Source organism: Dermacentor variabilis, chromosome 11 (genome assembly GCF_050947875.1).
Source record: "Dermacentor variabilis isolate Ectoservices chromosome 11, ASM5094787v1, whole genome shotgun sequence".
NCBI lineage: Eukaryota > Metazoa > Arthropoda > Arachnida > Ixodida > Ixodidae > Dermacentor > Dermacentor variabilis.
The window spans coordinates 24,686,540-24,700,000 of NC_134578.1; the positions used below are offsets into that span (position 1 = coordinate 24,686,540).

At 46.6% G+C, this 13,461-nt stretch overlaps 1 protein-coding gene across 3 annotated transcripts in view; it reads right to left on the reverse strand.

Moving 5' to 3' along the window:
* LOC142563939 (uncharacterized) overlaps positions 1–13,461 on the reverse strand; it is a 112,725-nt gene that overhangs the window by 67,156 nt on the left and 32,108 nt on the right. The window contains exon 1 of one of the 3 annotated variants that reach the window (XM_075674680.1): positions 4,355–4,387. The exons of the other annotated variants lie outside the window; for them this stretch is intronic. Coding sequence (XP_075530795.1) covers positions 4,355–4,372 — 18 coding nt within the window. The 5' untranslated portion in view covers positions 4,373–4,387. Of the gene's footprint in view, positions 1–4,354; positions 4,388–13,461 lie in introns of those variants that run through there. 3 annotated transcript variants of the gene reach the window in all.

Below are 13,461 nucleotides of genomic sequence, written 5' to 3' on the forward strand. Positions count from 1 at the left end.
CGGATAATTACTGCTGTAAAGACGCTAATGTGTCGACGCCCAAGGAGCTTCAGAGGACATTGTGCACATTCGACGCGATGGGGTGAAAACGTGCTTGTCGCGTTGCCTTTCCTCTCTGTCTCGCCCCTCGGTACCACTTCCCGGCGTGGCGTGCCGGACAGCAGCCGCCCCAGCAGCAGCAGCAGCAGCATCAATGGGAAAGTCGAACGAAGAGGCTAAGAAAGCTTCGTTTTAACAAGTGAAGGCAACTCAGTGGAAACGTTCAGAAACCTTTTCATAAGCAATATAAACCTGCAAATTTGAAACATTGTCCAACTTTAACCACATTTTGGAAACCCTAATTTGTAGCCAAGGCATTATGCAGTTCTCGGGGCCGCAGACGATCAACAAGGGGTAATAACTTGATGCGGATCGTTGGATCGTGAAGCAGCGACCGTTACTGATCGTGATCACGACAGAAAGAGAGATACAAATGAGAGAAAGGCATGGAGGTTACCCAGAGGTAAAGCCTCCTGTTTTATACCCTGCACTAGGGGAAGGGAAAGGGGAAGTGAAGACGGAAAGAAGAACGGAGGCAAAAGGAAAGGCATGAAACAAAGGACGGGATCTTTATAGTCTTTCATCGCTACAAAGAAATCCGATCCGGATCGGACCCGATCGCGATGAGGAGTGTAAGTCTGACATTAGTATTAATTACGATATAGAATGCGATGGCATTTCTTTAGGTGCCACTACACACGTTCCTGAATCTTGCTAGACAGAACAAAAAAATGTGCTTCCATTCGTGGTGTAAATGAACCCCTGGCTTAATACCCACAGCATATAGCGGATGTGTAAGTTATCTCATATCCTGAAAAGTTATACAAAAATCGAACCTGGGAACGTATTGCTGTGTTCTTCTCTTGAAGAAGAGCACGGTCTCCCCAACGAAGGTGACGACAAACTGGCTCATTTGCGCGGTCTGTCAGTTATATTGGTCAGTATGTATGACTAGTATCCTTTATAAACCCACGTGAGTCTTGGCCAATCCGCTTTAATGGGTAGGTGCCACTGCCTTATTCATCATCATTATCTTGGTCAGGACTATGGTTGCATTTTAAATCCCCATTATACCTAACTCCCACTGTATTTAGCGCTCCACTCGCGCAACAATCATCATCAGCCTGGCTACGCCCACTGCAGCGCAAAGGCCTTTCCCACACTTATCCAACTACCCCGGTCATGTGCTAATTGTGACCTTGTTGTCCCTGCAAACTTTTTAATCTCATGCACCCACCTAACTTACTGCCGCCCCCTGCTACGCTTCCCTTCCCTTGGAATCCCGTTCGTAACCCTTAATGACCATCGGTTATCTTCCCCCCTCATTATATGCCCTGCCCATGCCCATTTCTTTTTTCTTGATTTCAACTAAGATGTCATTGACTCGCGTTCGTTTCCTCGCCCAATCTGCTCTCTTCTTATCCCTTAACGTTACACCCGTCATTCTTCTTTCCATAGCTCGTTGCGTCGTCCTCAATTTAAGTAAAACCCTTTTCTTAAGCCTCCATGTTTCTGCACCGTAGGTGAGTACTGCTAAGACACAGCTGTTATACAATATGTATTGCATATTGCGGCATACATCATCTCTCTACTCGCTGCCATGGGCCATGAATCATGTACAACGCACCAGAATCACATCGAGTGTTACAGATCTAGTAATAAGAAATTTGGGCAGGATTCATCCGCCATGAGTATGCAAGCCGAATAACTCCAAGTGTGAGGCGCATGCTGCGGCAGGGCTCTTGTTCCGGGTTTCTTATTGTTCCTCTATATGATTCCGCAGGAAGCTGAGTTGCGCATTACTTTTTCAGCTCCGCTCGCATCGCTATTCGCCGAGAGCTATCACGTGACGCAAAATGACGTCAAACGTTCAATTCGCCCGCTGCGAAGCCAGCTTTACGGGCGCGTTGTGTCGGCGTTCCAGCGACATTGCAATCAGCGACCATCGAGGGGGCTGTAGGTACGTTATTTGACGATATAAAGTCAAGGATCTTGGTGAAGTGATACGAAACACATCACATTGACACTTGTATTCCAGTATGACGGGGTGCAGCGCACCAAACTGCACAAACCGCACGCAAGGTGGCAAAGCTTTTTTTACGCGGTGCGGTGCGGACGGACAGACGTGCAACGGCGACCGGTATGGCTACGTCGTATCAGCCGAAAACGGCCGGCTCCGAAAGAGACGAGGATATGCGAGATGTTCACGGAGGGGAGTTTTGCCCTCTTTACACTAAAGCAACATTTATCTCGAGCAACACCCCTGCTAACGCTGAGATGCGTACGGGGGGCATGAACAGTTGTTGACTCGTACGATTTTTGGCGTATATGTGCAGCGCGACCCAGACGCGGGACAAAGAACGAACGACACGTCTATTTCGCGCTGTACATACACACCAATAATGTTAACCTACCAACTCGCCCATTTCTCTGTGTTGCTTGTACGATTGTTCTGACTATGCGGCTCTGGAACAGTGCTTTCGAAACAGAGTGCATACAAGCGGATACAATTTGCCCGCTGCACCCTGGTTTTTCGTTCCTGTCTTTTTTGTTAATTTTTTGTCGGCGTTCTGATTTTTCACGTAAAGTCGATTGATGTGCTGGGGTTCATTGTTTTGTAGTAAGCGAAAACCTCGTGCGCTCCAGCTTGCGAGACAGCTGTGATGGTTTCAGCATTTACCGCCCGCAATATCTTGCTTTTTCGATCGGCCTTAGTCGACGTGAGCAATGTGAAATTGTGTCTTTATGTTTAATGAGCGCTGTACTATAGCAAATTGACCCGAGTAGTACGAAAGGATCAGGAAAAATGTGTCATACTACTACAGTCTGCAATGTGTGAATAATTACTTTGCAAGTTTACCATACTATGGGATTAGTGCAATAAAAATAACCTGTTGTTACTCTTAATAACTTGTTGCCTTTCCAGTGGTTTTGAATTCTGCCACCCATGGCTCCAAGAACCAGCACTCTTTCCCTTCTGCCAACATGCAGCTGTTCGTCATGCATTCCCTTGTACGAAATAAATCTGATCTAGACGCTCGTGCATCTTGTATCTCTTTTTCCACTTGCAGATTTGCTGCTATGAAGCAGCTGTTAAGTTTGCGGTATGAATCGTAAAAGTAAGCTTTGCATAACATGTGCGCATGTGAGCGTCTGAAATGCGCTATAATTGCGTTTAAATATACGTGCCGGCACCGCATATATCGAAAATGCGTAGCTGCTGTGAGCGACGGTTAGATATAAATGACGCTCTGTTAACGGTCCCTGACATAACTGCGGGCACCATAGTTCTCTTGGAAACCACCATTAATCGGCTGGTTTCGACAGTTAAAATGCGCTCACATAATTGTTGACCTTAAATGTGTGAAAGTTTTTTTAAACACTCTGTAAAACATTTCTTGCCTTCCGGCCTCGGTGAGAAAACTTCCTCTGCATGCTGGAAAACATTGCACCGCTTTTTGTTGCAAAGTAAAGCGCATTTGCACGCGAGCTTTTGAGCTATTCGAGCCAGGGGCATAGTCAGGATTTTATTTCGGGGGAACGAAGGGAGTCCTAACCCCTATATGTTCGTTCGTGCGTATGTTTGTATATGTGTGTATATATGTACATACAAAGAAATTTCCGGGAGGTGGAAACCCTGCCCAATTCCGAATTATTCGAGCGTAGCCAACATTAAAAAGTTCCACCTTGCTCAGCGCCTGCTGACAATCGGAGCATGTAGCTCGCGACCAGCAGGCAAAAAGGCAAATGGAACACCGCGCGGCATTTGCCTCCTGCGTGAGCGAGGAGTGGCTTCACTGCATAGCTGGAACATACTGGCGAAGCTATGCGCAACTCTGCTCCCTGCGGGAGCATATACAGGGACACTAGTGGTTCTGCACATGCTGCGTCTTCTGGTGGCGCGGCCTTGAAGTTCGCGCATACCTTTTGGTATATGTACAGTGACCAAAGTTGGCGTCGAACAGGTTAATTGAAGAGTGAGACGTACTCAGGAGGACATACGCGGGGGCACATATAAAATATAGCGTCAAAGAAGTTCACGGAAGAATTGTACATACCGAGTGGCACACACCCACGTGAATGGCCCACATTTCTGCCTTGCGCTATATTTGGCATCGGCCCACATCTTTGGTGGGATGGCAAGATAGCTAGATAGACAGCCGGAACAAAAACTGCTCTGACAACGCCAACGACGCTAGTGGTGTAAAGCAAAGTTATCCATCTCGTCATTATGCACCCGCAACGTTTGAATGCTATTTACATTCTCGTAGATAGTCGTCCGGACATGTCTTCCCGAGCAATTATTTTCACTTACTGCGGCGAAGAGCGCCATCCAGTCAGCCGTTCAATGCCTTTCTCGGAACAGTCGCATGCGGGGCGTCGTTTTAGATTCAGTTGTGCTCATCCCTCCTTCCCTCCAAATGGGAGAGAGATATTAGTTACGTGGCACATAGTTCGCAAACAGAACGGTACCAATTGGAGCAGCAAGGACATGAGCGACGTGACATATATACATAGTGCGCTACGCCATAAGCGCCTGGCATCTGTGTGACATCGCGCAGCTGCTCAGAATGTAGGACGTACCAATCGGCACGCAGGAAGGACACTTTGCAAAGCCGCAGCTGCTAAGAGCCCTTCCGCGCGCGCACACACACACACACGCACACACACACACAAACACACACACACACACACGCACACACAACACTTGCGCAGAATCCATCGACGATAATAGTCAACGCAATTAGTGAAAAGCCAAACGCTTCTCGAAGGCTATTTGCTTTAACAAAGGTGTGAGGCGCTTGACGGCATAATTTGTTTAAGTAGCGTTTGTTGTCTAATTGCCTAATTCCCCGAAAAGACAGAGCCGTTAACCAACACGCCAGCAGCGCTAGTATGGGTGGCTATATATACATATCAGCTGATCCTTCACGTGTGTGTTATATCCAGCGATGTGTGTCGCCGGCGTGGAAGGGGGCTTTTCTGGCAGCCGCCACAGAAGGAGAGATCTGCGGTGGAAAGTGTAGCACTGCCATGGTTGCCGAGGGCTGCTCCACAGCATCTGAACCTTCAGACAGTGCAAGAAGCTCTCTCGTGATAGTACGCGCACGTCCAATAGTTAGAATAGTTAGTCCTCGGTGAAGTGCCCGCCCCCGCAACTCTGTTGCCCAAAACATGTGTCCCTTGCATCGTTGCCTGTAGCGTTGTATCGGCTAGGAAAACGGCGGCATGTTGCAGCTACAGGGCGCGTTCAACCTGGTGACAGAGGCCGATCGTTCCGCCTCAGCGGCTCTTTCATTGTCGCTTGAGTATTCACCATCGCCCGAACAGTTCAGTGTCTCTTAGAAATGCGACCCAGAAGGTGTGAAGGTTCCTTGCGGACTCTCAGCTACGCCAATTGTGCCCTACACTTCTTAGTGCCATATTCCATTCTGATGAAAACACACTTGCCAAGTTTCATTCCAATAGTCGATTCTTTGTTCCTATAGTTTTTTCTCAAAGCCTTTCATTCCGCTTTCAAGATTCATTCCGTTGTACTACGGGTACAATGTACTTTCTGTATACTTTTTCAGGAATGTAGGTAAGCTGTCGTAAAGTTGTTTGAAGATACAGTGCGTATGGGCTCCGAGCAATTTCCGGGTAAGCATACCCGCAGCTTCAAGAGACCGCCTCCCTGTTCGGTACTCATGTTCCTTTTCCATGCTGTTGACCGTTACTTTATATATTTCCGTGTTAATCCTGGAATCTATGGTTAGACCTTGCTGCTTGAAGTACTCAGATATTTTCGGCAAGTCATTTCCAAAATTGTTGAAGAGGACATTGACAAGCGCAGGCTCCTGAGAAATTTCCCCGCTTATTCTTACCGTTAATCCTCTCCCATCTAGCATCTTCACAACTCGTTGCTAGCATGCAGCAAGTAACGTTGGAGAGATCTTGCGTACTTGCCTGACACACCTTTCTAACCAGTACATTTCCGCTCTTCTGGCGAATTATTATAATAGCTTCATCCGCATATAACGCAAATGAACATTAGAAACCCATAGTGGTAGAACGTCAGTTCTAGCCATTAAAGCCGAAGCTCTACCTGTGAGTATAATCAACCATTGCGCTATGCAGGTATACGCCGTCTGGGCTACGAAAATGCAGGATTTTAGGAACATTTCTCTATTCCCTCCCAAGCACCCACTGACTCCAACCTAACTACGCATATGCTATTTTCTACCAAGCATATGAGGTGCCTCATAAACAGAAAGTGGTTTTGGCACGTAAAACCCCATAATTACATTCTACCAAGCACGACGCATGTCTTCTGTTGCATTCACGCAGCTGGCGTTCACAGCTGCACTTATTATTTTGCCCGCGGGGACATCTGTGTTAGCAGGCGTTTGGTGTGTTACGACACCACATACCCGAGCACGCGAGGGTTGGACCCTGCCGCGTCTAACCGGGCGCAGATTAGCCTTGCCAGGGTAAAAGGGGATCCTGGAAGTTGAGCTGATGCCGGGAGATTGGACCTTTACGACCCTTCGGTGGAGGTAACACGCCCCTTGGGCCTCAGCTTCAAATAGATGGCACTCCTGGGCTGACCCACCCGGGGGAAATCGGTAGTCGCCGTTTCCTGTCTCTCTAAAAATAACCCAGCAACTTGTTTAAAAATGTTGCCCACCGCGACGTTTAAGCCCACGACCCCCAACTACGTTCCCAACGCTATTTGGCGGCGCCATCAACTATCTTTTTCCCTTCTTTCTTGCTGTTTATTGCAGTGGCATGCAACCCAATAAAACATTCACGAGTTGTACATAGTCATGGTCAACCGATGGTCATTAAGGGTTACGGACTGGATCCCAAAGGAAGGGAAGCGTAGCAGGGGGCGGCAGGAAGTTAGGTGGGCGGATGAGATTGAGAAGTTTGCAGGCATGGCATGGCCACAATTAGTACATGACCGGGGTTGTTGGAGAAGTATGGGAGCGGCCTTTGCCCTGCAGTGGGCGTAACCAGGCTGATGATGATGATGATGATGATGATGATGATGATGATGATGATGATGATGATGATGATGATGATGATGACGATGATGATGATAGAATGGCGGGCGCAATGCCGGACACACACAGGAGAGGTAGCGTTCGTGCCTTGGGTGGAAACGTTGGTTCCACTTTAGAAGGGCGGTAAGGATAGGCACCTCTTCAAGACGGGGTACCATTCCATTTTAATATCAAGTTCATCATAAACGCGTTTTAGGTGCACAGTCATCTGTATGAAATGCAGCCTTGTATGTACAATCGTTTCGGCGTTGCGGTCCATCATTCTCGCTTTCCACAAACTGTGCATTCCAATGGGGAAAAAAACGGAAGGTGCATTACATCGTCAGAGGTCGGCAGCAGGTATCGCACAGCATCAGCGTTGATTTGAAAGTCTTTCTTTAGAGACCGCTGGAGGAGATTTCGAAATAGGACGGCGTCTTTGCAACTAATAAAACAATGTTCAGTTGTCCCTGGAACATCACAAAGACGACCGTTGACAGAAGAGACCAAGATACCCTTTTTCTGTAGCCATGTTTTTACCGGTATGGTTTCACTATGAAACAGACGGAGGAGTTCGCAATTACAATGGTTCTGAATCAGCTGCTGCTACATGTCAATATAGACTTATGGCTGTAGTGAAATGACTATAGTGGCTCGCCACAGTCACTTCCAAAAAAAAATTGATCACTTGAACCAGCGTTAGCCGGCGTTAGCCAGCGTACTTGCGAATGCTCACTCCAACAAGCACCGTACTAATAGTCTAAGGCTTACTACGCATTATATTCCACCAGCTATCGAGTCACGCCCTCGTTTCAAAGGCAAAGGTGATTTTTTCTTGCTATTTAATACTTGCGTTGACGGGACACGTGCCGTTCGAGTTCTAGGTCATTTCTGCTATAGCGTTGTCGACATGAACAGGTTCAAAACAGGAATGCACAATCTCGCGGAGCACTCTTTAATTTTTGCGCACCGGCGTCCTTGTGTCGGATTTTCTGACATGCAAGTGTCAGAAAATCCGACACAAGCGTTTGCGACTGCTGCATGCTTCTGGCGCAGGCAATAAGCAAAAGCAAGGCCTTCGCTTTTTGACTGCCGATTGACTTCCGTAGCGATTTGGGCACCACTTATTCAAATGTCTGAGCAATTTCACCGCAGTGTAAGGCCCTTCACGCTGAAATTTCTTTGATATCGGTGCTTCTGTAGCCAGTTCAATAATGCAAGTACGGAACTTCATACAGCTAGCTCTTTTGATTAAAGAGAGTCAAGGGGTATACATATTCATGTATATTTTTATCTTCGTTTGCTTTTGTATTCCTTGCACACCTGCTTCGTATTCAACCGATGGCTGGAGTATGGTTGTGAACAAATAATTAAACTCCTAGGCCACCACGCCCTTCTTGTGAGTTCTGAATGCGAAAACATTAATGTCCAATTGAACGCCGCTGAGGGATCCTTCGAGCGACGAACTCCTCGCAGGCACGCGAGCGCGTTGAGATGCTCGGCGTGCTTTGACTTGGCCTTACCGAGGCGCAGTTGAAACGCAGGCGAGAGCTTGCGCGGGCAAGGAAAACGCGCATAGCACAGGCTTCCGAGAGCGAGAGCTGGGGTCGTTTTGGCACCGAGGCGATGCCCTCTCCCATCACGCAACACACCGCGAGCTGCTGGGACAGCAGGTTTTCCCTTTCACACTCTCTGCGCTGTCGAGGGAACGTTCATGACGTGGCGTTGCAGCCAATGGGAACTTAAGTGCTGCTACAGATGCTACGGACGCGCGACGCCGGCTTTTTCATTGAATGAGCCACTTGACGCCCTTGCATCAAAAAACACGGCCGAAACTCCCTGAAGGATAATTATCGTGGTACGAAGCATGACATAGCTTGACTTTATTTGCGCGTTTGCGAGCTAAACGTTCCTGCTTCTATAATTCCGTTAGATTGGGGTAGCGCTACCTACCCCTGGCTGTTCCGGGACATGACGTAGAAGCACATTGACCTTTTTCGGTTGATGCGTGTATGCAGTCCTCGTGAGAGCGGAAGCAGCTGGATCGATGGTTGGATGTTATGAGAGTCCCCTTTGGAATGGGGCGGTAGGTTGCGCCACCAAACTCTTGCTACTATACCGTCTAATGTCCTACTTAGGTTATAAAAGAAGAAAAGGACACGCAAGATGAATTCCCATAACCAAATTTTGTGACCCCCCTATTGTGAATTTTCTTTTTGTACGTCTCCGTTTATTGAAGTTTCCCTACTTTTCTTCTACCAATCTTCCAATCGGATCTAACTATACTCTATTGCGAATATATTTACCTCCCACTGCTCTCGCTGAACCCAAGGACTTCAAGGAATCCAATGGTGCCTAGATCGACCGCTGGGTAGATATAAAACATGCTTCATCGGTTCCCTAGCTTTACCGCAGCAAACACACGCTTCATCTTACTTCTTATATCTCGCTTTATAGGTGCGTGTTCTGAGGCATCCCGATCTCGCTTCGAAAAGTACTGAGCTTCCCTTTGAGTTATCATGAATTGTTTCCCCATATACAGTGCTAAAAAGTGGGCACGTGCTGTGCCACTGGGGCTTAGCGGAGAGACGAGAACTAGAAGTCGGATTCCTGATTAATAAGGATATAGCTAGTAACATACAAAAATTCTATAGCATAAACGAGAGGGTGGCAAGTCTTGTTGCGAAACTTAATAAGAGGTACAAATTGAAGGTCTTACAGGTCTACATTCCTACATACAGTCATGGTGACCAGAAAGTCGAAAGCTTCTATGAAGGCGTGCAATCAGCGATTGGGTAAAGTCAAAACAAAATACACTATACTGATGGGCGACTTCAATGCCAGGGTAGGTAAGAAGCAGGCTGGAAACAAAGCAGTGGGGGAATAGGGCATAGGCTCTAGGAATAGCAGGGGAGAGTTATTAGTAGAGTTTGCAGAACAGAATAATATGCGGATAATGAATACCTTCTTCCGCAAGTGGGATAGCCGAAGGTGGACGCGAAGGAGCCCGAATGTTGAGACTAGAAATGATATAGACTATATTTTGCGCTAACCCTGGCATCTTACAAGATATGGACCTGCTCGGCAAGGTGCGCTGCAGTTACCGCACGATGGTAAGAACTCGAATCAGCCTAGACTTGAGGAAGGAACGGAAGAAACTGGTACATAAGAAGCAGATCAATGAGTTAGCGGTAGAAGGGAATGTACAGGAATCCCGAATCAAGCTACAGAAAAGGTATTCCACTCTAACTCAGGAAGAGGACCTTAGTGTTGAAGCAATGAACGGCACTCTTATGGTCATCATTAAGGAGTGAGCAATAGAAGTCGGTGGTAACTCCGTTAGACAGGATACGAGTAAGTTATCACAGGAAACGAAAGATCTGATCAAGAAACGCCAATATATGAAAGCCTCTGACCCTACAGCTAGAACAGAACTGGCAGAACTTTCGAAGTTAATCAACAAGCGCAAGAAAGCTGACATAAGGAAGTATAATATGGATAGAATTGAACATGCGCCTAGGAACGGGGGAAGTCTAAAATCAGTGAAGAAGAAACTAGGAATAGGCAAGAATCAGATGTATGCGTTAAGAGACAAAGCCGGCAATATCATTACTAACACGGATGAGATAGTTCAAGTGGCTCAGGAGTTCTATAGAGATTTATACAGCCCCAGTGGCACCCACGACGTTAATGGAAGCGAGAATAGTCTAGAGAAATTTGAAATCCCACAAGTAACACCGGAAGAAGTAAAAAAAGCCTTAGGAGCTATGCAAAGGGGGAAAGCAGCTGAGGAGGATCAGGTAACAGCAGATTTGTTGAAGGATGGTTGGCAGATTCTTCTAGAAAAACTGGCCACTCTGTATACGCAATGCCTCATGACTTCGAGCGTACCGGAATCTTGGAAGAACGCTAAAATAATCCTAATCCCTCAGAAAGAGGACGCCAGACTTGAAAAATTATGGACCCATCAGCTTACTGTCTGTTTCCTACAAAGTATTTACTAAGGTAATCGCAAATAGAATCAGCGACCCCGTAGACTTCTGTCAACCAAAGGATCAGGCAGAATTCCGTAAAGGCTACTCAACAATAGACCATATTCACACTATCAATCAGGTGATAGAGAAATGTGCGGAATATAACCAACGTAACCACCCCTTATATATAGCTTTCATTGATTACGAGAAAACGTTTGATTCAGTCGAAACCTCAGCAGTCATGGAGGCATTGAGGAATCAGGGTGTAGACGAGCTGGATGTAAAAATACTGAAAGATATCTACAGCAGCTCCACAGCCACCGTAGTCCTCCATAAAGAAAGCAACAAAATCCCAATAAAGAAAGGCGTGAGGCGGGGAGATATGATTTCTCTAATGCTATTCACAGCGTGTTTACAGGAGGTATTCAGAGACCTGGATTGGGAAGAAATGGGGATAAGAGTTAATGGAGAATACCTTAGTAACTTGCTATTCGCTGATAATATTGCCTTGCTTAGTAACTCAGGGGACCAATTGCAATGCACGCTCACTGACCGGGAAAGGCAAAGCGGAAGGGAAAATTAATCTGCAGAAAACTAAAGTAATGTTTAACAGTCTAGGAAGGGAACAGCAGTTTACGATAAGTAGCAAGGCAATGGAAGTGGTAAGGGAATACATCTACTTAGGGCAGGTAGTGCCCACGGATCCGGATCATGAGACTGAAATAACCAGAAGAATAAGAATGGGCTGGGCTGCATTTGGCAGGCATTCTCAGATCATGATCAGCAGGTTGTCATTATCCTTCAAGAGAAAAGTGTATAACAGCTGTGTCTTACCGGTACTCACTTACGGGGCAGAAACCTGGAGGGTCACGTAAAGGGTTCTACTTAAATTGAGGACGACGCAACGAGCTATGGAAAAAAGAATGATGGGTGTAACGTTAAGGGATAAGAAAAGAGCAGATTGGGTGAGGGAACAAACGCGAGTTAATGACATCTTAGTTGAAATCAAGAAAAAGAAATGGTCATGGGCAGGACATGTAATGAGGAGGGAAGATAACCGATGGTCATTAAGGGTTACGGACTGGCTTCCAAGGGATGGGAAGCGTAGCAGGGGGCGGCAGAAAGTTAGGTGGGTGGATGAGATTAAGAAGTTTTGCAGGGACGACATGGCCACAATTAGTACATGACCGGGGTTGTTGGAGAAGTATGGGAGAGGCCTTTGCCCTGCAGTGGGCGTAACCGGGTTGATGATGATGATGATGATGAATTGTTTTTTTTTTTTTCGAATTTCAGTTTTTCCGCCTATATAGTTACTCGTGGCATGTTTCTTTTATATTTCCGCCACCCAGGAGATCATTTCAGCCTCTCTGACTTTCCGTTTGACGTTCTTTGCGGCTGTGTTGCTCATCCTAGAGAGAGAGAGAGAGAATGAACAGGAAATGCAGGGAGGTTAACCCGAGCGCCGGCCATCGCCCCTGGATGATGCTGACGTCTGCTGCCTGAAACCTACTCTCCCTTTCCCCCTCTATCCCCTCATCTTTCTTTCCCCGCCCCCATTCCCCATTACGCTGCGCCGTGCTCCCGTATGGGCTGCAGAACTGAGCGTATTTTCCCTCTCGCAAATCACGAAGAAGAAGAAGAAGATATGAGTATCCGGTTTGCTACCCTACACTGGGGATGGGGGATAGGGATTAGAAAGATGACAAATGCTCATCCTACAGGGCGCATACTTGCTGGTAAGCTTCTTAGTTCTTTTCCTCCACTGTGAATGAATTCTTTTTTCTCTACAAATACATCTACTGCTGTGGAGAGAGGCGAGCTCCGCCTGGTAACCAACCATTGCGCCAATGAGCGCGCGGATCCGCGCCAGTTGAGCGGTAGCTGTGCCTCTAGCGTGTGCAGGTGGGAAGCTTTGGTCTCTGCTGCTGGTGAAGAGGCCTTCCAGCCCGCAAAACCCAGTACTTCCAAATTATAGTATGGTCAAATGACTCATCTCCAATGAACTCTTACTAAACAGGTAATACTGGCAGGCTGTTTTCAAACTCCTAAGTTAACTTATTCCTTCACACTCCTCTCAAAACTGCAGAAATCAAATTTTATTGTATACTTTATTATCAACTACGGCTAATCCTCCTTATTTTTCAGCATTATAAACATCAACTCTAGTTTCAAAGTTTGGCATTATCTTTATGAACTTATGAGCGTAAAACTGATCTATAAGCTGAAACGAAAAATTGAAAGTGATCTTGCGTGACCTTGCTGGGAGCTTCCTCTATAATGCTTCGCATTAAGGTATATATATGTTAAAGAAGACTAGGACAATAAGAAAGAGAAATGCCACAGAACATACCTATTAGGCTAGAAATAGGTACACTTGCTATATATTGAGGCAATTAGCATTTTTCGCCTACTACAGGCTTTTT